Source organism: Pseudopipra pipra, chromosome 8 (genome assembly GCF_036250125.1).
Source record: "Pseudopipra pipra isolate bDixPip1 chromosome 8, bDixPip1.hap1, whole genome shotgun sequence".
Classification (NCBI taxonomy): domain Eukaryota; kingdom Metazoa; phylum Chordata; class Aves; order Passeriformes; family Pipridae; genus Pseudopipra; species Pseudopipra pipra.
Window position 1 is genome coordinate 32470024 of NC_087556.1, and position 27091 is coordinate 32497114.

At 41.6% G+C, this 27091-nt stretch overlaps 1 protein-coding gene across 4 annotated transcripts; it reads right to left on the reverse strand.

The window, feature by feature from the left end:
• Positions 1 to 7618: 7618 nt before the first annotated feature.
• Positions 7619 to 26596, reverse strand: MKI67 (marker of proliferation Ki-67). Of its 4 annotated transcripts, none has more exons than XM_064663524.1 (16): positions 26469 to 26596; positions 25308 to 25421; positions 23782 to 23863; positions 23585 to 23700; positions 23072 to 23141; positions 22451 to 22529; positions 20060 to 21541; positions 19512 to 19750; positions 18044 to 18446; positions 16727 to 16842; positions 15726 to 15897; positions 15505 to 15639; positions 13210 to 14339; positions 12479 to 12545; positions 9042 to 12050; positions 7619 to 8245 (listed from the first exon to the last, which is right to left on the reverse strand). In XM_064663524.1, the coding sequence occupies exons 2-16, from the start codon at positions 25397 to 25399 to the stop codon at positions 8106 to 8108; spliced, it is 7332 nt and encodes a 2443-aa protein (XP_064519594.1). In that variant the 5' UTR covers positions 25400 to 25421; positions 26469 to 26596; the 3' UTR covers positions 7619 to 8105. The 4 variants fall into 4 exon arrangements, with proteins under 4 accessions (XP_064519594.1, XP_064519596.1, XP_064519595.1 ...); XM_064663526.1 differs by lacking the exon at positions 26469 to 26596 and adding an exon at positions 26235 to 26355 and having other exon boundaries at positions 22451 to 22511; XM_064663525.1 differs by lacking the exon at positions 26469 to 26596 and adding an exon at positions 26235 to 26355 and having other exon boundaries at positions 22451 to 22514.
• Between the last annotated feature and the right edge of the window lie 495 nt (positions 26597 to 27091).

Below are 27091 nucleotides of genomic sequence, written 5' to 3' on the forward strand. Positions count from 1 at the left end.
GTCCAATTTGGCCTTATTAACTCCTAATTAATCTGTCCTGTCTGAACATGGATATTTATTTGCCTGAAACTATTTTATTTTAAATCAGTTGACGTGATGGAAAACACCACAACTGCACCTCACCTGCAGGGTCCTGTTGTCAGTGTAGTTGTGGTGTGACTGAGGTCACAATATGATTCAAACAAATTTAGTTGCCCACTGCATCTTTTAGTGACTCAGACAGAATTAATTCTCATTATTTCTCAAAATAATTTCTAATAAAGGTTAGCAAACCAGCACAATATACATGTATTTTGCATAGAATCGTTAAGGTTGGAAAAGACTCTTAAAATCATCAAGTCCAACCATCGACCCCTTGAAACAGTTACTGAGAAAAGACTGATATAAACTGAAAAAGACTTTTCTGTCTTCATTCCCCAAGGCAAAAGTGTTTCCTCTTTTCTTCCTGCTTCTCACAAGGGAATTGGTCTTTGGAAAACATTAAAAGAGGACCTAGAAAAAGGGTGTTACTTTCAGAGAGAGATTGGAAAGTTCCTAACACGTGTACTCAGATGACTTTTCTTTATTCCTATATCATCTCCTTTTTCTGTGTGTGTGTACAGGTATGAGAGTAAGGAAAAGATAATAAAACCCCAATCGACCTCAAACTTCTGGGTTTGAAATTTTACAGGGACACTGAGATGAGAGGCCAGGAGGGAGAGACACTGGGAAGGTGAACAAAGCAACCCTGGCCATTGCTTTTTCACCCAGTAGCAACATTTTAACCCAGTGTTTAAAAAGATGATGCTCACAAATAGGGTGAAGTCATGTATTCAATTTTGCTCAACTACTGGTGTGAAATTTTAATCAAAAAACTAGAGAGCTCATTCAAAAAAGAAATTAGTGAAAAAAAAAAAAAACTTTGGTCGTCTCTCATCAGTGAAAACTGATTTAGTTATGCAAATTACTGCTATGAATATTAAACCACTGATGAAAGGTTTTTAATGAAGGGATCTTTTGTTTTGGAAATGCAAGGGTATATGCTTTAATTTCTTGCTAATTTACTGTTCTTTGATAATGTTCACATTTTCCCCAAAGTGACTTCACTGATGGGTTTAATACTGTGAATAGAACTACAGGCCAACAATACTGGTTTTGACAAGCCTTCCCCTGTGTAACTATAGATCATGATTTGCAGCCCCTTATGCACAATTCTATTAGGGTGAATTTTGTCTACAGGGCTTTCCATGAAATGAATTCTCATTTTAATGTTAGCCTCCTGCAGTTTTTAATTTTTAATCTGTAATATGAAATTGCAAATTTTACAAACATCATTTGAAAAAGCCACTAGGACAGAACCGAATGCCAAAGTTTACATATTGCCTAATTAGACTGTTATGAGAAGCAGCTTATCAATGTCAAGCCAAAGATCATCAAAAAATCCAATTACTAATTTGAAAAACACATATATTTATAGGTTCATTTTGTTTAATTTGCATCCGATTAGCTTAATAATTGTTTAAAAATTGTATTAAGGTTAATAATTTGGGTTCACTTGGCAACACACCTGGGCTGCAAGTGGTTCAGCAGATCAGTCGGCAACCCCAGCAAAAATAAAACTCCCTGGTAATCTTTTCCATCAGAAAGCACAGAGAGCTCATTACTCAAATGACAAGGCAGTTTTAACTACGAAAAGGTTTTAAATCCACTCGCTGCTGGCTCTCCTTCCAGCTCTGTCACTGGTCAGGCACTAAGGAGAGAGGGTGGGCTGTGTGGGCTCTCCCAAACCCTCCAGGAGGATGCACCTCAGTATGTTCTGTCTTGTCACACCAGCCCAGCTCAGCTCTGAGATCCTAACACAGGGTTTGGACTTTTAAAAGTTGGCAATAAAGGAGAACAACAATGTGCAACACAAAGGTGTTTGTTTTTTTTTCCTTTTTATGGTCAATTTAAGTGAAACCTCAAAGTTGACTTCTACAATTACAGAATGAAAAGGTCTGTGGGGTGGGTCTTGTGGCTGGACTTAACCTTAAAGGTCTTTTCTGGCCTAAATGATTCTATAATTCCACGAAATAGGTGCTACATCCGACATTACTTAACAATTTTGGCTCGTGGAAAAAGGTTCATCCCTCTCCTGTTCCTCTGTGATTTTGTGTTGGTGAGGTCTGTGCTGTCCTGAGGAAACACAGTATTTGCCAAGAGGGAATTGCTGTGCCTGTGGACAACTCTGATTCTGTGGATCAGCACAGGACAGCTATGGACAAAAGTAAGCAGGAAAAGGTGCAGTGGGATGGTGGTGTCCATGTTTCATCAGGTGATGAGCACTGGGGAAGTGAAGCCGCCTCTGCCCTGAAACCCAAAGCCAAACTCTGCCTGGGACTCCCTTTATTAAAACGGGAGCATGGCTGGGAAGGGCCATCCTTTGCCTCGGGATGCAAGTCTTTCCCTTTAGTTAATGGAAAGGAGTTGGCTTCTCTAGAGGGGGAATGAGAACACAAACCCAGGCTGGAGTGCCCTGGAGGAACTGCTGTGTCTCCTCTGACTACACAGGGACCTTGGGAGCCGAGTCCCTGGGTGATCAAATTAGTCGTTCTGCCGCCTCGCTCCCTAATTGGCATCAGGGACACCAACTAATGAACAGTGTACAGTGGAACAAAGGAACACACACTGGAAAAGGAGAAAAATTAGCTGGTGCTAATTGGTGGGCTTGACTTCGCTGGTGTTAATCACACACGATTTAAGACAAGGGCTACAAAGTAGTGGCCACATTAAAAGACACTCCATTCCTACTTTACATAGATATAGTGAGATAGACTGTCATAAACTGAGAGACTGCAGCTTCAAAAGAGGGGTTTTCACCTGGTCCAGCTCCTACATTAGGCTGATAAAAGCCTCAGTTTTACTGTAAACTTAGGTGCAGGCTTTGGCTGAAAACACGTTCTCATGTCTGATTTCTGATCTGGCTGACCCTCCTAGAGGGTTTTTCTCATTTCCCAGTATTTAAAAATAGGTCATTCAGAGTTTTATGAACACATGCAAAATATTAATTACAAAGTTCACCCAACACAGTTTTGGTTTGCTGGTGGGATATCTCGTCCCTCAAAGAAAAGCAAGGATTTGTGACAGTGCGCTCTGCTTCAGAGATTTACACAGTAAATGCTCTTGGGTGGTTAAGGAAAGCTCAGTCTTTCTTAAATTCTTAAGTACTTTAGATTTATAAGTAAGTTACTCTTATAGTACAGCAAATCATGAATTCTTAGATTAAGTCATAAGTTAAATGTTGCGAAATATTTTTTCCTTCCCTGTTTCTATGGTATCCCCACCTTTAATTCCCAATTCTGACCGTAGGGCTGTTGTTAAAACTGATATTTACAGTGAAATACAATAGAATGCTTTACTAATCATCACTTCTGCCACCTCTTCTGTAGAAGTTGTGGCTACCAAACAGCAGTTTGGGACTACAAGGGTGTATCTTAGCCACACACTGGAATTTAAAAAGTCCTTCTGGAAAAAAAATGGATCACGTTAATATTTGTTTAAACTCATTAAAATAAAAAATCTAATTTATAATATTGAAAATCAGATCAGTATTTTTTTCTTGAGTTTTCCAATACGGATGTTTTCCCAATTTTTAGGGTTAATGTCCACTGATATTTTATTTTACTTGGTGAGGACAAGTCATGATGACAATGGTTGTCCCAGACTGACAGATACTCATGTACCTCCCACTCACATGAACCACAAAAACATATTAGTATCTGCCTTCAATACCACTAAAAGTCCACAGGTGACCCAACACACATGACATTTAAATTCTAGCTGGGTTTCCATTCCCTTTTTTAGTACCAGGGAAGGAAAAGTTACTTCAGGAGATGTTCCTCAAGTTTATTGCCTCCGCAAATTCCAGCCTTTGGAGTGCACGTGCCTCTGGTTGCAAGCCTGAGAAAATTCCCTAATTATGACTTTTAGTTGGCATGTAACCTCACATGCAATTTTTAAACGGGGTGTGAGTTCCCACCTGTCTCCAGGTTTTTTTTTGTGACCTCCTCTGAGTACCAGCCGTAAATTATATTCTAAAGAAACAGGGAAGGAAGCTGAAGTGGGAATCTGTGGAGACAACATCCTCAAAGATCCTCAACTACCTGCTATCTTTTAATCTTTGAGAATTGCCTCCATCCGATCTCAGCCTTTGGGAAATTATCAAACCTGGCAGTGTTTACAACTCGGCTTCAAGGTTAACAACGACACTCACCCCGTTCTCTCCTAACGCCCCAATGTCACGCCAGGAGAGGGAAGCCACAGAAAGAGAAAACTAAAAGGTGGAAAATCTAGACCAATACAAGTTTTCTTTCCACACTCCAGGTAATTAAGCAGCTGATCTCGCTGTCAAGAAACTCTTTCAAGCCGAGAAGTTGTAGTGCTCTGACAGGATGTTGGATAGGAAGGAGAGCGGCAGGAACAGAGAGAACTGTGGCATTGTTTACAAGGCAGGTTTGAAATACTAAAATCCAGTTTTGTTGTCAGGAATTTTTTGAAGGTTTTTAAACCCTCCACGACAATCAAGCTGCTTTTTCAATCTTATTTATGTGATTTATTTTTAATAAGTGTGGAGATGAAATTTAAAGCGTAGGTAGAGTATGTAGGTTCCCACAGTGAACGGACGTAGATCAGTGACAACTGACAGCCCAGGGGTGACAAACACATCGAAAGGAAGTTCATACAAACACCCCTAGAAAAATAATGCTCCTGCTTAAATAACAGATACCCTGGAGGGATTTAAAAGCCATGTGGCACTTGGGGACACGGGTTAGGGGTGGCCTAGGCAGTGCTGGGGGAATGGTTGGACTCAATGATCTTGGAGGACTTTTCCAACATAAATGACTCCATGAGACTATGATATCATCAACTGTCAGCTCTCCCTATTTAAACAAGGTTTATAGTACTTATTTCTTCTTTACCACTCCTTCAAAAGCACTTGACAAATTACCTTTTAAATACGTTTGTAGATATAAAAATATATAAATATATATCTCCCTGGCAACTTGTCATGGATAATTTTATGAGCATGACAACCTCTGCTTCCTGACTTTATGTCCCGTTCTCTTCTTTCTTTCCTTAAAAAAAGGGTCCAGATCAAAAATTAAAAAAATTTACAATGCAGAAAAGTTGGCATTGAACTTTTCCTGCCGTGTTTCCTTTTTTTTTGATTTGTGTTGCCACACAACCAACCGTGAAAGTGTAACACTAGAGAAATCATGAGATTTGAAGTTTTTCTAGGGAAGAAATTTCCTAGAGAAAAGAGAAGTCGTGTTTCTTTGGGTGACCCTTCAGTTAAAAGCTTCTTCCAGGGAAGTTCATCAGCAAAACTTCTGAGAAAGATTTACAATGTCACATATTTTGAGTAGAAAATACAGTTGCCCACACAATACATCTTTATAAATGAATTCATGTTAAATATCAACATGAATTCATGTTAAATTTCATGTTAAATATCAGTTCTACAAAAGAGCTATAAAGGAAATCTACTCTGGAAACATTCTGAATCGAGAGCAAAGCCAAAGTCTGTGTGTCTACAGTGCTCTCACAACCAAATCCAAGTTTGGATCAAATCCATCAGCCACTTACCTTGTTCTCCTGCTGGTTTTCCTGGACCACACCACTTATTAGTATCAGAAAATATTCCTCAGTGTGTCCTTGATTTCCCAGCCATGGCATTTGGGCAGATGCTTCCACAGAGATCATTCTCATTTTATGGGAGATGGTAGAACTTTGCTTTCCTCCAAGATTTGAGGGCTAAAGTTTTAGGGTTGCCATGGTTGGGAAACAGTTTTTTTGAAGAAAAAAACAAACCAACCAAACAAAAACCAAACAACCAAAAAACAACAACAATAAAAACCCACCAAGAAAAGAAAAAACAAACAAAAAACAAACCACAAAACATACTCCACTTTCCACTTCTCAGGTGCTTTACATTGCTTGGGTCAGTTTTTATTAATATTCTCCCCCCCCCAGTTTATTTTCCCCTTCTGTGTTTTACTCAAAATCATGGTTTCTGTTTCTTCTGAGAATGAAGCACATAGAACACTAATCTTCAAATCCTATTGAAAACCAAAATATTTTTCAGTTTACCTACAAAACACTAGTTTAAAATCCTCTTTAAAGACTTTACTGTAACAGAAAATAAACATATCCAACCTGGCCTTGGACACTTCCAGGGATGGGGCAGCCACAGCTTCTCTGGGCAACCTGTGCCAGGGCCTCCCCACCCTCAGAGCCAACAATTCCTTCCCAATATCCCATCTAGCCCTGCCCTCTGCCAGTGGGAGGCCATTCCCCCTTATCCTGTCCCTCCAGGCACTTGTCCAAAGTCCCTCTCCAGCTCTCCTGGAGCCTCTTTAGGCACTGGAAGGGGCTCTCAGGTCTCTCTGGAGCCTTCTCTGCTCCAAGTGAACCTCCCCAGCTCTCCCAGCCTGTCTTCATTGCAAAAGTGAGGAAAAAAAGACCCTTTTGTAGAGTAAGAGGAAATTGGAGGAGTTCCTTATCCTGCTGGGATTTAGCATAAATATAGATCCAATAAAAGAGGCACAATTCCAAAAAACCCTTAAGAACAGCCCAGAAGTCCTGATTCAGGTGTTGTTGTGACAAGATGCACAAAACCTCGTGACCTCAAAGTTGGGGAAAAAAAAAAAATCACCAATCCTGTGCCACAGGACAACAAAACATTTGGGGTAAAGATGTTCCTCATACTTGGAGGTTGAAAACGAAGATGGAGAAAAGAATTCTCAGTCCTAAAGTGATAACCAAGGGCTGACTTGGGTCACAAGGAACATTTTGAATTTAGTAGTGGGTCAAGAGGGATATTCCATCCACTGGTCCTGGTCAGTGGAAAGTCCAACTGGGGCCCCTCACTGCAAGGACATTGAGGGGCTGAAGCGTGTCCAGAGAAGGGAATGGAGTTGGGGAAGGGTCTGGAGCAGCAGGAGCAGCTGAGGGAGCTGGGGGGGCTCAGCCTGGAGAAAAGGAGGCTCAGGGGGGACCTTCTCACTCTCTGCAACTCCCTGACAGGAGGGGGGAGCCAGGGGGTGTGTCTGGCTCTGCTCCCAGGGAACAAGGGACAGGAGAGGAAACGGTCTCAAGCTGTGCCAGGGGAGGTTTAGGTTGGATATTGCAAATATTTCTTCATGGAAAGAGCTGTCCAGCCCTGGCACAGCTGCCCAGGGCAGAGGGGGCATCCCTGGAAATGCTCAAAAAAACATGTGAATGTGGCACTTGAGGACATGGTGGTGATGCTGGGGAACAGTTAGACTTGATCTTAGAGATCTTTTCCAATCTTAACAATTCTATGATTCCAACTGTAGGAACATCCCTAACTCCTCACACACCACAGAAACTTCCAGGATTTTAATTCAGGTCTAAAAACTCCCCAGAAGTTCCATGTCCAGGCTGAATTTTCTCTCTTTCTACATTTAACAAATTAACAAGAAGCCACCAGCCTCAAAGACAACTTACCCATAAAAGATCCTAAAAACTATCTCCAAACCACACCAGAGAGAAGGAATTTTTGAAATAAACCTGAGAGAAGACAGTAGTAATTATACATTCTTAACTAGTCATAGGAACACCAAACACACAAGTCCCAAATTGTTTACAAGTTTAATGACTTGCAAATCTCCACATTTCAGTAAAAAGAACTTAATTTTTAAAGAAAAAATTATCAAAATTTCAGTATAATAGTTCTAATACAGCTATAGTTTTTTTTAAAGAATATTTACAGAGCTCTAATGAAAAATAAAACTTAAGCATATGAAAATTCAAGCAGAAAATAGCTTCACCTGGCAGTAATATGGCTTCCTGATTGCTGTACTAATTAATAGAAAAATTGGATACTGGTCTAATAAGATGTATTTTTATGTTTGCAGCTTTGCACAAGCACCCCTGGTTCAGGAACCACCACACATAGAAAAAGCTGTTAAAAAAACACAGTAAAAAACACGTTTTATAAAGGAATGACTGAATTATCAAAATCTGAGCTTAAAATCTGAGTGCAAATCAGTTCACATTGGAAAAAAAAACCTAGAATTTGAATGACTGAATTGATTTAAAAACTGGTTCTGGGACTCTTAAAACTATTTCCTTGTTCTTGTGCTGGATCTTGTCTTCCTGTCCATGACTCCAGAGGTCTGAGCTGCCCTCACATTCTCTTTCCCAAGTTCTTCCTTAGTTTTGTTCCTTTTTCCTTTTCCCAGCGATCCATTTTCAGCATTCCCTATTTATACACAGAAAAATTAACTGTAAAGTTGTATCACCAACCAAACATTTCACACAAAATTTGATCTTCACTTCCACTGTTTTTAAGGGAAATGTCCCTACTGACAACATTCCAAAGATTACATCTCTGAATCCAACAAACCAGATACAAACCCCATTCTTCTGCACATCCAATATCCTTTAAGTTGCATCCCTGAGGATTTACAGCTATTTCTGAAAGTAGGTTAACATTAATGAGAGCACCAAAACCAATTAGCTGCCATTTGAGGTAAAATTCCTTCCACTGAAATGTAAAACTAAAACATCACCAACACCCAAGGAAGGTCCTACAAACATGAAAATCTAAGTTTTATGGCAGGAAATTCCTCAATATGGAGCTCCAAAGAGTCACTGTCTTTTCTATTTCAATGTTTGTTTGATAATATTTGCACCACGGTAGTTTTTAAGCTATATCACATTAAGCTGAAAGTTCCAGGGTATACTTTAGGTGGCCAAAAGGAGCAGGGAAGTGATTGTGTTGAGCTGGTGAGGCACACGTGCTTTGTCCACGTTTGGGCCACTCACAAGAAGACACTGAGGGGCTGGAGCATGTCCAGAGAAGGGAAAAGAGCTGGGGAAGAGTCTGGAGCACCAGGAGTGGCTGAGGGAGCTGGGATCTTTGAGATCTTTAGCAGCCTGAATGGTTCTGATTCAATGATCAAATTATTTCAGCCCACAGAGCTTTGCACATATTATTGCTGTATCTGCACATAACTTTGCCACCCTTAGAAAAGAGAAAGCAAATTCTCACTCACCTGATTTTAGTTTTTTGGGTGCTGAATCATCTGCTGGCAGCTGACACTTCCTTCTGCGAGAAGTGGACGTTGCCTGTGGCACAGGGTTCCCCTCCTTTCCTTTTCCAGACTGATTCCTGCCCTCACAACCAGTGGATGTCACACATAAATTCTCAGTTTCCAGAGCATTTCCATTTTCAGGCGACTCACTGTTTTCATGGAGAGAAGTAGAAGTAGCTGCCTCTGATGTGAATTGTACCGCCCTCCTGTTATTCCTCACTTGCCTTGTTCTTCCCTGGCATGAATTATTTTCTGGAGGAGTAGCTTCAGCTTCTTTAAGAATCCTCTTTTGCCCTCTGCCTTTGGGTAGGTTGGGTTTTTCCCTGAGAGAAGTAGAAGTTTCTTCAGATGCGGAAGAAGTTGTTTTCTTTCTGCTTACTCTTGATAGATTTTCTTTTGCAGGTGAAGCTCCTTCCAAAAGTTTGCTCTGCTGTTCCTCAGGAGCTCCATCCTTACTATCTTCTGGCAAACCTTGAAGTGAGGTAGAACTACCAGCCACTGAAGCGCTTGTTTGCCTCGAGTTCTCTTTTGAAAGATCCCTGTTTTCTTGGGAAGAATTCTCCAAACTCACTTTTTTTGCTTCCCTATAGTTATTCTTCCTACCACTTAGTTTTGATGGGACCTGTTCCCCCTGATTAGGGCTTGTGGTTTCTTTGAGGGCAATTTCTTTCCTCCTGCTTTTTCTCAGTTGATTTTCTTTTACAGATGAATCATCAGCTTTTAAGGGAATGTTTTGCTCTGTTTTGGGCGTGTCTTCCCTACCATTATCCGCTGGCAAACCACGTTTCCCTCTAAGAGGAATGGAATTTGTTGTGTGTGATGCCAGTGCAGTTTCTTTCCTTCTGCCCCTTCCTAATGGTTTCTCTTCTGCACAGGACACTGTTTCCAAAGGCACACTTTGTTCTTCATTAGCTCCCCCATCTTTAGCATCAGTCTCTGACAAGTCACATTTTCTCTGGAGAGGAGCTGAACTTTTTGCCTCTGCTGCAAGATCAATCTTCTTCCTTCTGTCCCTTGCTGATGCATTTGCTTTTACCTGAGAAGTTTTATTTCCCAAAGCTGGATTTTCATCTTCCCTCACAGTCATCTTTTTATCACCTCCTTCCAGCAACCCACGTCTCGTTCTGACAGAAGGAGATCTCGATGTCTGTGATGCTGCACCAACCTCTCGCCTTCTCCCTCGTCTCGGTGGATTGGCTTCTACTGAACAGGGAGCACCTTCCAGAGCTGCATCTTGCTCCTTCACAAAAGCCTCATCTTCACTGTGATCTGCAGGTAATGTTTGTTTTTCCATAAAGGTAGGACTGGCTGTTTGTGGAATGGAATCAACTTGCTTTCTTCTGCCCCTCCTCACTCGTGAAGGATTTTCCAAATTCTCGTGTTGACTGTTGTCAGTCATTCCTTCAGCATCCCCTGGTAAACTGCTTTTTATTTCAACCTCTTTGGAACTGACTTCTCCAAGTTCAAAATTAACTTTTTTACCTCTTCTAAACACTGCTCTGTTTCTTTCTGCTGGATTCTCCTGTAGGATTTCAGTTTGCTTTGCTTTAAGTATTCCCTGTTGGTTTCTTGCCCGTTTTTGATGGCCAGGAGCAAGACTGTCACTGTTTGCAGCAGGTACTGACATGGCAGCTGGGCTGTCCTGGTCCTTTGTGACTTGGGATGTGTTCTTGACACAAACAGAGCCCAAAGAATCTTTGAGAAATTCATCCGCTTCTGTGTCTGACCTAAACTTAGAAGGAATTAGTTTTAGGTTGCTCCCATCTTCAGTAAATTCCTCAGCCTTTTGCTCCCAGGAGTCTTTTTTGCCTCTCCTGCTCCTCATCCTGTTTGTTTCCTGTGCTGCCCTTCTGTTTGCTTCCAAGTTCACAGCAGTGACTGGCAGTTTGTTTGTCTCCCCACATGGTGACTCTGCCTTTAATCTTTGAGATGCCTCTGTTGTAATTTCCTGAGCATTTTCTGTTTCAGATCCCTGAGATACTTCCATCTCATTCTTGATGTGTGGTTGTGCTTCAGTTTGATTTGATGTTTCCTCAGTTTTCTGAATGTCCTGTGTGACCCCACAAGTGTCTGCTTTTCCTTCAGCTGAATGCTTTCTGTTTCTAGTACTTCTTAAAGACTTAACTCTTTTCTCTGTTACCTGTACTTCAAGTTCTCTCCCCTTTTCAGGTTCTTCTGCTGTGACAGCCTCAGGATCCTTGTCAAAAGTCTGTTTATCTCTTTGTAGGACCTTTGCTGGTGGGTCTTTACGAAGCCTCCTTGCTGTTCCATGAAGTTCTGCTGAAGGATCTTGTTTAACTTGGTCATTTCTAGCCCTTCGTCCTCTTTTAGGTGGAATTGGTGGTTCTGTGTTTTCTACTCCTCTGGTCCTCTTCCTGGGTGACAGAAGCACTTCTTCACTGTCTTCTATACCACTGTCATTAGATTTGTTATCAGATTTATTTACATCTGTTTGCAGCTGACAATTTTCCTTCTGAATGCTACCAGATCCTGTCTTTTTGCCTGGATCATCTCCAGTTTCTAACATGTCATCGACGCCACACTCCTGCAAAGGTTGTTTCATATTTGCAGGCTCTTCTGGTAGCACTGAAGAACCTTCAACACAAGACTCAAGAGTCTCACTTGGGTGTTTCAACTCCTTCAGTTCTCTCCTTTTACCTCTTCCTGGTCTTTGAGTAGCTCCATGTGGTTCCTGATCAGGGTGCTTCGAAACAACTTCTTGTAGGCAACGCTTCGTTCTCCTTCCTCTTCCTTTGTTTTCAGGTGTGATTGCTCCCATCTCCTCTTGGGTGCTGGAGGTATCCAGACTTTGCAATTCTTTTAAATTCACTTCCTTTTCACTCTGCTTCGCTGTAGCAGGATGGACAGTCTTCCTTGGCCTGCCCCTTCTTGGTCTCTGGGAAGACTGGTCTGCACTAGTTGATTCCTTTTGTGGAGAACCTTCACCCTGGGAAGTATTTCCTTTATTTTCTAGAACAGGGCAAAGAGCATAAAGAAAAGTTAGACATTACTATGCCTGATCAAAGTATCTGTGAGTTTCCATTTTATTGTCACCTTTCTCAAACAAATCACACAGTATCTTAATTTAAAAATAAATAAATATTTTAACCAATTCCTACATGAAAAGACCAGGCTTCTGATCAAAGTTCTCTGGTTTATTTGGTAGGCATCATTCATTACTTTCAACTATGCTCTTGAAAGTCTTTGCAAAGACAATCTGAAGTGGAAACCTTAACATCAGGTTTTTCACACTAATATGTTCACCTGTCTCCAAGGGAAAAAGGGATCTTAGCTCAGGAATTAGCAGAGCTCACTGAGAGCTTTAAACAAGATTTGAACTTCATGGTAACATGTATTACTTTTTACGTTCATTATTCTTCTAAACAAAGTGTACTCACCACGTTTATGACTGGAATTAAAACAAGGAGGTGCAGAATCTTGCTGAGAATCCATTACTGATCTGACCTAAGGGAATAAACAATAATCAATAAATGCCTGTCTGACAGGACAGGAAATTATAGAGCCAACCAATACAAAATGTATAGTAATACTTGTAAAAATTCTTGGCAAATCCTTTTCCCTAAAAATGAAATCAACTAATTTTATAACTCCATCTATATATCTGACAAAAGCACACAAATATAGCAAACAATTCTTGCCATCTAAAGTGGTGTAGCAGTTTTTAAAGTGAAAGACAACAAACACTGCAGAGTTAAAAAGTGACATTAACTCTATTGGTTGACAAGTGTCTAAATGAGTGCTCAAAGGAAATTGGAGTATTGAAGAAAAATTGAGTGTTTTGCAGTGTTTTATTGTAGTTCTAAGCACTAAGTCCAGTGATATTCAACATTTTATCTACAGAACACGAAAATCAGCACCAATAAAATTCACAAACGACACAAGTGATGAAGCTGTGAATTGTAAGGTCAGAACGGTCACTCAGAGCAACCTCAGGAGCTACTTACACAGGGCCCCCTCAAAGAAAATACATATTAACACAGGCAAAGGCAGCTGTCTATAAAATGCTCCAAGATACATCAAGTCATACTAGGAGGTCTAAGAATTCATTTCAGCCACAGGCTTCAAAGTCTAAACACATCCCTTCCAAAAGGTAAGGAAAGAATTTTACCTCCATTTCCTCTGGTGTATCAAACATTTCTGTCATTCCAGCATAGTCCACTTCACTATCAGAAGGTTTCTGCCTGGGCTCTGCCATGAGCCTTTGCAGCCCCACAAAATCCTCAACTGGTTGGTTCTTCTGTCTGGGAGACTTCACCAATCTGCTGATACCAAACATGTTTTCTATGGGTTGAACCTTTTCCTTTGGTGTCTTGAAAATGCGGCTGATCCCAACCATGTCTTCAACTGGTGGGTATTTCTGTTTTGGGGTTTTCTGGACTGAAGTAACACCTGCCATACCTTTTACTGCTCCCCTCTTCTGTACTGGAGTCTTCAGCAACCTTTTAAGGGCAATTTCATCTGTAACTGGTTCTGGCTCTTGCTGTGGGGTCCTCATGAGCTGCCTAATGCCAGACAGGTCCTCCACTGGTTCTGGCTTCTGCCGCGGGGTCCTCAGCAGTTCCTTGATGCCTGACAAAGCCTCTGCAGGCTCCAATTCCTGCTTTGGGGTCCTCATGAGCCGCCTGATACCTGACAAAGCCTCTGCAGGCTCCAATTTCTGTTTTGGGGTCTTCATGAGCTGCTTGATGCCTGACAAAGCCTCTGCAGGCTCCAATTCCTGCTTCGGGGTCCTCATGAGCCGCCTGATGCCTGACAAAGCCTCTTCAGGCTCTGTGTTCTGCTTTGGGGTCTTCAAGAGCTGCTCCAATTTCTGTTTTGGGGTCCTCATGAGCTGCCTGATGCCTGACAAAGCCTCTGCAGGCTCTGTGTTCTGCTTTGGGGTCTTCAAGAGCTCCTTGATGCCAGAAAAGAACTCTACTGTCTCTGACTTTTGCTCTGGGGTCCTTAAAAGCTGCTTGATGTCTGACATGATCTCAGCTGGCTCCAACTTCTGCTTTGGAGTCCTTCTTTTCCTTCCTGATTTCACCAGAGATGCTTGTCTTTCTGGAATGATTGATAAACTATCCACATTAATATTATCTTCTTGCACAGATTTTCTTTTTTCGGGAGTTTTTGTGGATATTTCATCAAACACAGAGCTTAGAGATGACTTCTCTCTCAGCAAGTGACAAATGCCTGGACTCTCTTGTTTCTGTTCTGAAGCATCTGAATTATTTAAGGGTGACACCATCATCTCTCCTGAAATAAGTAGTAGATTTATGTAATAAACAATAGGTCAACAGTTAAATTTCATACCAATAGAATGAATAAGAAAATCGCCTACACAGAAATTAACTGGAACTACAAAATTTTCTTTTGATACATGATTAATATTAATGGTTTGTTTTATGGTTATGGATGCTTCATCTCTGTAAGGTGATAGATAGGACCACACAAAAGAAAAAGGCTTCTGATGGTTTCCTGGAAAAACCCTGCACCTGGGGAGACATTCTCAGAAACTGATAAAAGGATTAAAACGAAGAAAGGAGTGATATGGAGATAACACAGGTCTTTTTGTGCAAACTTCCTGGCTGCCAGGAACTCGGGAAGTGGACCTTCGGGCCTATTACATCTATCACCCCAAAAATTAGTTTATTGACTACAGACACTCAAACTTCCTAAAGAAAAAGGTATAAAGAGAGATTGGACATAAGCAAAAACTGGGGAGAAGTTCCATCAATGCTGTGGAGGTAACCCAAGGGCTTGCCTTTTCTCCCTCCACCTTCTTGGGACGCTGTGGGGTGAGCGATTGCTTCACACCTATCCACTACTTCTACTTTTGCTCCATACTACTTTAACATTTTTACTTTCTACTTCGTTGTAAGTTGCTTTTGCTTTAGCATGTGTGCCTATGCTTTGTATCATTATTATTACTACATAGTTCAGATGTGATTTTTTTGGCAGTTAGAGCCTATTCCAGACACAGTGAACCCCAGACATTGTCACAAACTTGTATTAATAAACATGTTACTTTGTGAACTGTTTGAGTGAGTCTGTTTTTAGGTGCTGACAGTTTTGCCGACGCCGAGATAATTCATAGGAGAAACGTGAGGGGTTTTCCTACTGCTGTTCTGTGCAGTCCTTTTGTAAATAGGTATCAAATGTCCTGTCTGTCTCAGTGAATCTGTTAAGCAAAGGGTCTCAGTAGGTGAGAGGCTAACAGACTGCTTTGGACATTAAAAGGCTTTGATCTCCTAGGGGATGCTGACAGCCAAAAAAATAAATTAATACAGGTTGGACAGAAAATTCATCTTTTCTGCCCCTTTTCAAGTGACAATCTCAATACTTTAAGTCTGCCCAGGCTGAGACCACAGCTACCACATATTACAGCCTAATTATCCCTTTTTTTAGATTACAAACATACCAGATTCTTCAGGGGTGTGCAAGTCAGAAATGTCCCCTGCAGCACAGGTTGGTGTAAAATCAGCACTCTGAGCAGCAGCCAAAGGTAATGTTTTTTCACTCTTATTTTCCGGAGTTTGAAACATTTCAGGCACTCCTAGAAATTGTATTTGGAGAAGTAAGCACATGTTTTGACACAAGAACTACACAGGTGGCAGAGTGAGCAAGAGACTAAAACCTCACCTGTGAAGCTTTCATCCATATTCATGTTGAGCTTCAGGACGGGATTTTTTACCACTTTAGGGACGCGTCCAGCTGATCTGAGCGTGGTGGAGTAAGCTCTACCTACAACTATTGTAGCAGGTGACTCAGCATGACCTGTGCTGAAGTGACCTTTTATTTTCCTCTCTGGAGTCTGCAGAGGCAATAGGAAACAGAAAAATAAAAGTTATTAAATAAAGATTCTTCTTGGCAGAAGAGGTGGCCAAGCCATTCTCCATCACTCATCATCAGTCCTGGTTAACCAGGGAGGTCCCACATGACTGGAGGTTGTCCAGTGCCAGCTACAAGGGTTGGAAGGAGGACACAGGGAACTACAGGTCTATCAGCCTGATCCTGGCACTCAGGATGGTCCTAGAACAGATCAACTTCAGTGTGACCACATGGCACGTACCGGACTACCAAGGAGCAGGCTCAGCCTAGAAAAAGAAGGTCCTGCCTGACCAACCTGACCTTTTATGACCAGGTGACCTGCCCAGTGGATGAAGAAAAGGCTGTGGATTTATCTACCTGGATCTCAGTGAAGTCTTTGACACTATCTCCCATAGCATTCCCCTGGAAAAGCTGCATCCCATGGCTTGGACAGGTGTGCTCCCCACTGGGTTAAGAACTGGTGGAACAGCTGGGCCCAGAGTGAGGAATGGTGCCATCTCCAGTTGGTGGCTGGTCACTAATGGGGTTCCCCAAGGATCAGTTTTGGGCACAAGCCTGTTCAAGGTCTTTACTGAGGATCTTATTGCTCAAATATTCAACTCAGTGATCCCGGAGGTCTTTTCCAATCTTAATAATTCTATGATTCCTTTTAAACCGAACCTACATTCCTTACATACCATGACAAAGGCATCAACATCCATTTTACATCCCAGCAAGAGCTCAGAAGCCTCCAGCTTCTGTAGCAAAATATATCCAAGCTGTTTGGTAGCCATGCAAGAAAACAAAGCGAGTATGAAAAAGGAAAAGAATACCTTTGGTGGCTGGTTTATCCTCTTTAGGGATCTTCCTCTTCGGACACTCTTCTTAGAAGTCTTTGACTGTGGTCTTGCAACACCCAATTTTACCACTTCAGCCCAAGATTTTGCAACTAGAAAGCAAGGGAGAAATAATCACTTTAACTCTCAGCTTTTTAAATGGAAGTTCACAATTATTTCTTCATGATTCCAATTGATTTTCTTTATGATTTTCCAATGCAGTCAGGCAGAGGAAAGTGGTTTTCGTATCATCTGACACCACCAAAAGTGCTCTCTGAAACACTTTCAGTTGGAAAATCCCAATTTAACAAGTGGCCAAGTTTCCTCAGGATTACTTTCCACAACAAAACAATGAGCTCCACACAGTGTCAAAGAGATGTGAGATCCTGGAACCAAACACTGACCCAGTTCCATACTCTCTCTTTTAGCAAGGAGAGAATTTTTCCCGAAAAAACTTGCCATGAGCCTTTCAGACTCATTCGTTATCCATGAGCTTTCCTCTGGTGAGATTTAACATGAGAGAAATGGTTTAGAAGTAGACCACATCCAGCTTGTCTTTCACCAACTTCCTAAGGAATTTCATAGGCAGGAAACTGTATTTATACTGCTTAAAGCATTTAGATCTACACAGCTTTCATAATTTCTCTTGTATCACCTTCTTATGACACATTCCAAAAATTCCCAGAGTGAGGTTACCTTTATCCCAGCATGATTCTGTACACAACAGAGGGATCAGGGAATTAGTTATAGCTGTGTAATAAATGAAGCTGGAAGTTTGTAGGATATCTGCCTCTTTTAATTTGGAAAAAAAAGCTGGGAGAAGACAGGGATCATACAAAAGAAATCAGTTATTTTAGAAAAAATAAAATGGGAATGCTGTTCCTAAATAAAAGGATATTACTATTGACCTGTCAGAATTGCTGTGTAAGTCTGTAAATGAAAAAAACATCGAAAAGCTGTCATTGCAAAGGTGTTCTGGATGCAGAGAAAAATACCAAGCATCCAGGAAATTATCTGAAAAAGCACTGGAAACTAACCTTGCAAAAAGGATGCTAATTTTACCATTTCTCAACTTCTGAACGTTAAGGTTTGTGTTCTAAACATGAGTTAATAGATGTTTTAGTAAGTTTGCTTTATGAATACAAGAAAATGAAACATTTTGCACTTCCCAGTTGCTTCCAACAAGCCCAACAGTTGTCAGAAGACACATCAATCTCTTGGTGGCCTCTGCATAACAAAACAAGCCTACTTCAATTTTGTTTCTGTATTTTAAAGCATTAAAATGAATATTTCAAAGCAGCTGCTGAAACAAACCTAATAAATTAGCACTGGAGGCACCACTTCTTCTCTTTGCATGGAGAACTCCCACAGCCCCGCTCCTTCTCTTTGTGGAAGTGCCCTTCAAACCCACTTGGGCACTTCTGGTTAGTTTGGCAGGTGTAGCTGATGCAAAAGTTTTGTCATCTTGGTTAATGGGGGAAGACTGAGGTGTTTTCACTCTCACACCACTTTTCTCCTTTGCATTCAGGTCCTGTGCACCAGAATCCTTCTCCTCTGGGATTGGGAGCGGCGCCGGGAGCTGGGAAATGGAGAAACGCCCTTTCCTGTAAGGGGCTGGAGAGCCTGAAGGGACTTGAGGTGCTGCCTTCCCTGAGGAAGGGGAGGAGGCAGCTGGGGACTTCTGGGCTGGTAAACTTCTTTGTGACATCTGTTTTTCCTGGTAAAAAAAACCAAACAAAACCAACAACATAAAATTAGCACAGGTGGATTTTTTCTTCTTTTTAATGGAGTAGTTTTTCAGCACATCTCCACTGAAGATCAAGTTGTCCACTGAAGGACTGCTTACCCTTCTCATAGAAGCAACCAGGGCCAGAACGAACCAAATTGGGCACAGATATCAACAAGCTCAACCCACTGAGGGTTGAAACTCTCACTTCTTTCATCTGTAACAATCTCTGTGGTAACTCATAACTGCCCTTAAACCCAAATATGCATCACACTGAAACCAAGTATGGAAAGGGAAGGAGTGTAAGGTACCCACAACTGTAACAATGTGTACTGGCACAATAAAAACTAACTTAACCCTCACAATACATCCCACTACCTCCCAGGCTCCTGATAGGACTGGTGAAAGCTCCTCTCCACAGATTTCTAAGACTGGATCTTATGCCATCAAATCCACAGAAACAAGTGCTATTTAATCTTTCGTGGTCCCTCAAACCACTGGAATTATCAATGCAGAATAATTGAACCTGCCTGGTCAGCATTCCTGTCTCAATCCTCTGATGAATCCTATGGAGGGACCCTCAGCTCTCCAAAAGGTTCAGGGAGAGATGGGACTGGTATCCTGGGGGCTGGATCAGGAGGATTAAGTAGCATGGATATTCCATTAGTTAGTCCTTTTTATTCTTACCCTTTCCCATCTTTACCCTTTTTCCATGCCCGGTCTCCACTTGGATTGTTTTACATAGATTTCAGTTTCAAATTGGTTGATTTTAATCTGATTTTTCTCCATGTGCTATAACCATCCAGTAAATTGCAAAGTGACCTTGACCATGAACTTTGTTGCATTTTCACTTCATAATAAACCTGCTTTTGCCAATGCCTTTGCTAGTGATTTTTTGAGTGTCCTAAAACACTCATTTGTGACACCAACATACATCAAACAAGGTTTGCTACTAATTTTGAATTAATTATAATAAATAGTAGAATAAAAAAAATAGAATTTATAAGTTCTGTTCGCAGTAATGGTCTTAGCAACTTGAGAAGTCTTAAAGTTTACCTGGTCTGTGAAGAGCTTCAATCCCTGAGCCTTTTTCAGCACAGCACGAGGTGAGGTTCCATAGGGCAAGCTCAGCCTGGCAGGAAGAGCTCCTCTTTTAAGGGGAGAGTTGGGAGGCAAACTTTTATCAAAAAGTTCTGGACTCAGATGGCCACCAAAAGACACTCTCTTTCTTTTTCCTGAAGTCTGAAGGAGCAAATCATCACTTTTCCTCTTCTGAGTCAACCTTTTTGTCTTGCCTAAAAAGTACAATTGAAAATATTTCTATGTATCTAAGCATCCAAGTCAATACTTTAACCCACATGGAAAACTGTTTCCTTGTGCATGTTGAAGTTGGAAACGAACCAGATGGGAACTTAAAGAGAAATAGATTTAATTGAGGAAACTTTAATTATGTTACGGAGTATTGTTATGATCAAATGTAACTACATATTTTAGAACTAATGCCAGCAATTGGTTCTATATTTTATGTAAGTGTTAAAATTCTCAGAAAGGTGTTTGAAGAATTTCTCAATATAAAAACAAGGCAGTGGATGAAATGTATTTACCTGAGTCTTCTCCACCCAACAGGCCAGAAGTATTTGTTTCTGGGACAGCCTTGTTGTCTTCCAGCATAGGAGCACTTCCAGAACCTCTCTTTGCTGACAGCCCACGTGGTCTGATATCACCAGCATCTTCCAAGTCTTGTTTCTGGTGATGCCCCTCCATGGCCAGCTCTGCTGGAGTTCCACTTTCTTTTCTGTCTCTAGTCTTACCAGGATGTTCTTGCACAGTGTTTGTCTCCAGTGCTGTTTCAGTCAGCATTCCAGAGCTCCTTGGTCTTCCCCTTTTCCTCTCAGAGCTCCTTGGCCTTCCCCTTTTCCTCCCAGAGCCAGGTGTCTGACCAGCAGGAGATGCCATTAACTCTTCTGAAGCCAGTGTCTCTGTATGGACACTTTTGTCTAAGAATTCTTTACTTTGCCTGCTATTTCTTCTGGGACTCTTGGAATTGGAGAAAGCAGCAGGACTTTCAGAAAGTCCCACCTCTGAGTTAAAGTTTGCCTGATCACTGATTTCCTTCAGCACTTCTTGTGCAGGTGTTCCTGATGGGCATCCCTTGCTATTTCGTCTTTGTTTCATGGATTTGTTTTCTGGGAAAGGCAGTTGTGTGATGTCTGAACCCTCCCTCGGAGTTTCAGCTGGAATTTCTGACAGACACTTGGGTTTCAGTGACACACGCCGGCGGGTGGTTGGAGTATCAGCATTCACAGGATTCATTCCAGTGATTTCCTTGGAAGGAGACACAAAAGGAGACCGAGGGCTCTTCCTTCTGGGCCTTGGTGTGGACAGCACATGTTTATCTGCTTCAGAAACCTTTGGTGTGTGAGTAGTAGAGATGTGTATTTTCTCCCTAACTGGAGAATCCAAGCGTTCTATGGAGCACTGCTGCAGTGAAAACAGGGAATTCTCACCATTCTCCTTGCTGGGAGTAACCTTGGCACCTTTAGATGTGACTGGTGTACTCAGTTCCTCAGGATTCTGCAAGTGACTCTGACTGGTATCTCTCGACACCTCCTGCGAAAGAGAATTTTGAAGACTTCTGGGAAAACTCCTCCTGGGAAAACTCCTCCTGGGAGCACTTCCTCCAGCTGCCAGCTGCTGAAACCCTGAGTGGTTCACTTCACTTCTTACAATTACACATTCTTCCATATTTCCACTTCTGCCTCTTTCTTTTCCTTTATTCAGGCTGCCCAGATCACAACCTGGGGATGAAATCTGAGCACTTCGCTCTGGCACAACACTCTCTCCACCTTCTCTTGCAGCTTGTTGGGAGTCATTTCCCTTCTGCAGAGATTTTTTCATTTGCATCTCACATTTCAGCTTTTCATAGAGATTAGTAAAGGGAGACATCTCATTTTGCTTTTTAATAACTTGGTGTATTCTGTGTGAAGGTTTGGGTGTTTTTGGTTTGACAGGTAAAGCTTTGGATACATTTTCCTCTGTGGTTTGTTTATTTTCATTGGCAATTTTTTCTTCACATTCAGCATTATCTAGAAAGGAAGCAAAGCAAAACAAAAAGTAATACAGAAAGTGACTTAAAAATTGCAGAACTACAAATATAAGTTCCATAAATACAGATTAAAAATTCCTTCCATTCCTCTCCCAAGACAGTCAACAAGGGTCCACTGAAATGGAATACTTGGAAACAGCCTGGGCTTTTAAAACTGGAATATGTGTCATAAAAATCAAACCCATCTGTAGATAAAAAGCCTTCCCCAAAAAACTTTGTATCTTTACGAAGTTATTTAAGACAAGAAGGATGGGGAGGTAAAGTCCTGGCATTTAACCCCTTCATGAGCTATAACTACCAGACTTGGAAGCTCTAAATTTTTCTGGTTCTACATGAAGCAGTTACTGTAAACAATTACTTCAACATGTATATCCAAAATTATACTTATTTCAGTTTCTTATTAGGAAAGAATACTTGCTGAAAAGAGATCTAGTAGAGAACTGCAAGGTAAATTTTAATCAAAAACGTGAATTTGCCACATGTTAAGTGTTTGCTGCCTCTGCAAAGTAAAATGTAACAGGCAATTGTTTCAAATACCAGTTTCAACTCACATTTGTATTGCACTTGCAAAGCTGGTGAACTGACCTTCCTTTCCAAACTCAATGTGCATAAATCACTGAAAGTAATATCTGTGAATTTTGCCTATGCCAGGCTGTTCCTGCCCATATGTCAGGATGCAATTCAGTGATTTCTCCTGGCAGGATGTAGATTTGGGAAATCAGAGCATGTAGGTATAATGAGATAGCCACTGCCACAGCAAGGTGGTGTCAAATTCAAGAGTCTTAAATTGCCTTTTTTTCTTCTTTTTAACCTTGTTTTTCTTCTTATGCTAAGAATGAATGCAGTCAAGGGGACACAAGAAAACAAACCCCATAAAACAGGTACCAACCTGAAGCACCAAGACTTTTAGATCCTGAAGTTTGTTTGTGTAATAATTCCACTTCTGCCACCTGCTGAACATGAAGAACCTGTAAATTTGTACAATATTACAGCCCAGCAACAAGTATTTTACAGTTCAGTTTTTAACTGTACATTGAAAAACACTCTTTATAGAAGTATACACATTGTTTATTAAACAGACTTAAAAGTATTCAAATGAAATCCCAGAGTATTTCAATATTTAAGAACATTGACCAATATGATTGAGGCCCCAGAGCAGAAATTTGTCTTGTTTTAGCATTATTAGCTCTAAAAGCAGCTGTAGCATAAGAATATAAACCAGCACATTTCAATCTCCCCTTCTTAACAGACTTAGTGGAAGATTTATAGCTCTGCTTGCATTAGTAACATCATAGATTATTAATCATCTATTAGCAAAAACTGACAAGTCAAAAGTCACTAAATTTTTTAAAGCACTTCTCTGAAGGAGTTTATTTGTATTTTCAGATAGAAAGGTAGTTTAGGGCTGAAAAGTTACTCCTAATAAGAAAATAGAACAAAGAAATAAAATACTGCCTCACTAGTAATACCAATGTACTTACAACAAAAAAGCCCATGGCCACAAAATTACCTGCAGAGTTTCATCTTTTGGAGACCTGGAACGCCTCTTCTTCGGAGTTGACTGGAGAGGATATTCAAATCTGAAAGAAATATTTTAAAATACACCCATTTTTTGTCAAAGAGTTGATGACTAAATTCCCATTACTAAGATAAAAGACTGAGAAATAGTTTTCCCCTCCCAACAATACACAAGTCACTTTTAAAGGCTTTAACAACTTAAAAATACTGCTAAATTTATCCCTAAAACTGACTACACTGGAAACAAAATCAAAACAATCTTTTTTGATTTAGCTCAACATAAGTGATTAAAAAACCCAGAATCTTCAAGCAATCCTGTCTTCTGACAAAGGTCTGTAAGACTTTGTAAGGAAATATGAAATGAACTACATTAAGTTACATTCTTGGATTAAGTAATAAACAAGTAAAGAAATATGAAATCAAATGTAAAGAAATATGAAATAAATAAACTACATGAAGTTACATTCTTGGATCAATGAATGAACAGTTTGGCACTGGCACCCACCTGAAAGAACGATCAATAATAGTTAAGACATCCCCGTGCTTCAGAGGAACAGGCTGCTCAAAGCAAACCCCATTCAGCTGTGTGGGGTTTACTGCGCTCAAATTAGTCAGTACTGCCTGAAAATAGAACAAATATTTCAGTGGCCTGCTGAGATGCAACAAGGCAATGCTTATTCCGTGAAAACATGCAGATCTTACCTCCTTGTTCTCATTTATTTCGATTTTACAGTGCTCGTTGGAGACCCAGGGCAGTCGCATGCGGATGTCACACTCTGTTTTCCTGGGGGAAATACAGTTTGAGTTTCACACGAGACACAGAAAAATCTGCTCTAGAATTACAGGATTTCCCAGTATTTTAGTTAATAATTGTACAGAAGCAGGATTTCTAAAACTGGAAGAAAATTAACTACCTCAAATCTTTGAAGTGTGACAAAAAATAGCAGGTCACACTTCAGAGAATCTGTGTCAGAAACAATATGTGAAATACCCAAACCTTCCAAAAAGCAGATCACAACAAGCAGAGACACAAGTACAACAGACAGCTGGTGGTTTGAGATTGTTTCCCAACTTTCCCCAAGACTTGTGGAATATTTCTATACAGTATCAGCACATGCTTTTAAGCTCTGTCTTAGCCCTTTGTTACTGACCTGAGAACAGATAGTTGGACCTTTGGCCTCACCTGGATAACCACTTTTACCTTCTTAAAAGTTGTGAGGGAAGGAAAACATGTTTCTAAGTGTACAGAGTTTCCCTGTCTGTCCTTTTTTCAAGCTAACCTCTATTGCTTTTGATGTGTTGTAGGTCTTAGGCAGAAAACATAGCACCTGCTGTGCACAATACCTGGTGAAATGAGTGTACCTGGGGAAATTTGTACCTGAAATTAGTGTTTGCACCATTAATTATCACCTGTCTGGGCAGCTCTGCTCCCGCCAAAAAACAATATCATCGACCCTGCAGTGCTTCTCACAGACTTTCACCATGGGATGAGATTCTGGACTGAATAATTACAATTATTTAAGGTAATATAATCAGTCAGTAAAGCACTGAACAGGCCTAGTTTAAGATAAATACAAATATTTTACTTGCAGCCTATTTACAGTAAGATCATGATGATGATGATATGGTCAAGTCTTCATAAATCCTATTTGGGTATATTAATTTTATCTTTCAATGTAAAACGTGGATCAAGCTCAAAACCTACTGTCACTCAAGTGAGCATGTCAAAGTTAGTTTCAAGACTGGAGAAGGAGGTATAAATTCTTAATACTAATTCTAGTTTTGGATGACATCTTCCATTAGTGAGGTTCTGAAGTACAAAAAAGTAAATAAAAATTTATTTTCACTTGTCAGTTATCTGGAAACTGCCTCTAGGTAAGACAATCTCATCACCTGTTTATCAATTGTGGATTACTTTTAATCCTTTCCTCAGATTTCCTTTGGTCAGAAACTTAAAATAAATAAATAGATGGATAGATAGATAGATAGATAGAGAGAGAGAGAGAGATAAAAGTAGTTCTGGCAAGGAAAGGACAAAAAGCAATAACAAAAAAAGAAGTCCAACTTTTTGGTCCTACAATTAATTAGTCCAGGATCACCTTCCCTCTCTCCCCTGTGCATCATTCACAAATAAACATTTATTTTTGCAAATAAGTATTAAAAGATCTAATCTGCAGGAAAACATCACTCATTATTTCGATGTGTGCAAGTGCTCAACAAATTCTCACCTTCCGAATAAACAAGAAGTCGAGGTGAGTGGAAAAACAATTCCATCGGTCCCATTCCTTTTAATGACAATAATTTTCCCGTACCGCGGCATCTTGGAATGTAGGGAACCTTACCTGGAAAAGAACATCCAGATTATTCATCCCAATAACGTTTTATGAGAGTAAATTGATGTACATTTTTATGTTATTTTTGTTCAACATTCTCCAACGGACAGAAGAACCTCAGTGCTGTTTCCATGTGTCTCCCTGTCTGGAAAACTGGGAATATGTTTATTTAAAGTCAGACTATTTTACTTATTTAAGAAGTATTTGCTACCCACCAGAGCCTTTGAAGCAGAAGGAAGAGGAATGGATTTTAACTGATTTAAACCCATCTGCACAACCAGATACACTTCTTATATACTTTCAGGTAACCTGCGTTATTTCACGTATAGATATGAGAGTGTCACGAAGCACAAGCAATCCTCAAAGGAGCCTGTATAAAAATACCCGATATTGAAAGCAGCAAGGGAATTAAGGGTAGTTAAGAGAGACCCTTTCGGAATTTTTTGCTCGGATAAAACACTTGTTGACAGCAAGCCCCAGGTTGGGGAGAGCCTGACAGTGCCCTCAGGAGTCCCCTTTGCCTGTGCCTTGCGGGAAACGACAATATTCGCTGTCCTGCACTCAGAGCACCCTGTTCACAGCACCCACCGCTTCCTACAAGCCAAAATTTACAAGCCCGGGCTCCGGGCGGCCACAGCCATCAGCGGGGGCACATAAACACCGAGGAAGGGAGGAATAAACCCCCAGGAGGGGCCAATAGCCATCATGGCGAGGTAGGCAACCACTGAGCAGGGAGTGTCATGCGGACTGACCCCTCCCCGCGGCCCCCCTCGCCCCAAAGCCGGTCTCCCCCCGGCCTCTCACCCTGTGGCCCACCCGTACCTGGTTCGCTCAGAGCGCTGGCGGCCGCTGAGGGCCCTGTGTGGCGGAGCCTCCCCCTCCCCCCTCTCCCGTCACGGCGCGGCCCCGACTGAGCCCTTCCCGCGCACGCACCAGCCCCTGTGCCCTTTCCCCCCCGCCGTATTTTCTCGGTGTATCCCTCCGCCGCGCACCTAAATGGAGCCCCCGGGAGCCACGCAGGCGGACCGAAGCGGGAGCCGCCGCCGCCACTCTCACCTGCCGGCGGCCGCCGTGGCGGAGGGACCGCCCCGAGCCCGCCCGTCCGCGACAGGCGGCACCGGGCCCCCGGACTCTTTTAGCTTTGCCCGGTGCCCGACAGGCGGAAGGAGAAATGAACCCAGCTGATGACGGTTGAGATTTTGAAAAGGAGCGCGGTGGCCTCTGATTGGTGGAAGGGGCGGCGCGCGACGCGCGGCGGAACCAATAGGGAGCGGCGGAGGCGGTTTGAGTTCAAACGGAGGCTCCGCCCCCCCGGGAGCCGCTCCCGCCTCAGGGCGGGGGAAGCAGCGCTGAGGGGCCCCCGGAGCACCCTCACGGGGGGGAGAGCTGAACCTGGACCTGTACATAAACCTGCACTTGTCCCTGAGCCCGTACCTGTTCATGAGCCTCCACCTACATTTGTACCTGTGCCCGAACCTATTCGCGAACCTGTGCTTCTACCTGTGCCTGTACCTGAACATAAACCTGTACTTGAACCTGAACCTGCGCTTGCCTCTGTGCCTCTACATGAACATGTACCCATATTAGTACCTGTATTTGTGCTTGTACATGAACCTGTGCCTGTACCTGTACCTCTATCTGTGCCTGTATCTGAACTTGTAAATGAAACATGTTCCTCT

Excerpts from the sequence above, each read along its gene's own strand:
- MKI67 (XM_064663524.1), bottom strand. The coding sequence starts at position 25,399 with ATGCCGCGGTACGGGAAAATTATTGTCATTAAAAGGAATGGGACCGAT. Across the intron at positions 12,546-13,209 it reads ATACACCAGAGGAAATGGAG|GTCAGATCAGTAATGGATTC; the intron begins GTAAAATTCTTT and ends TTATTCCCTTAG. Across the intron at positions 12,051-12,478 it reads TAATTCCAGTCATAAACGTG|AAAATAAAGGAAATACTTCC; the intron begins GTGAGTACACTT and ends GCCCTGTTCTAG.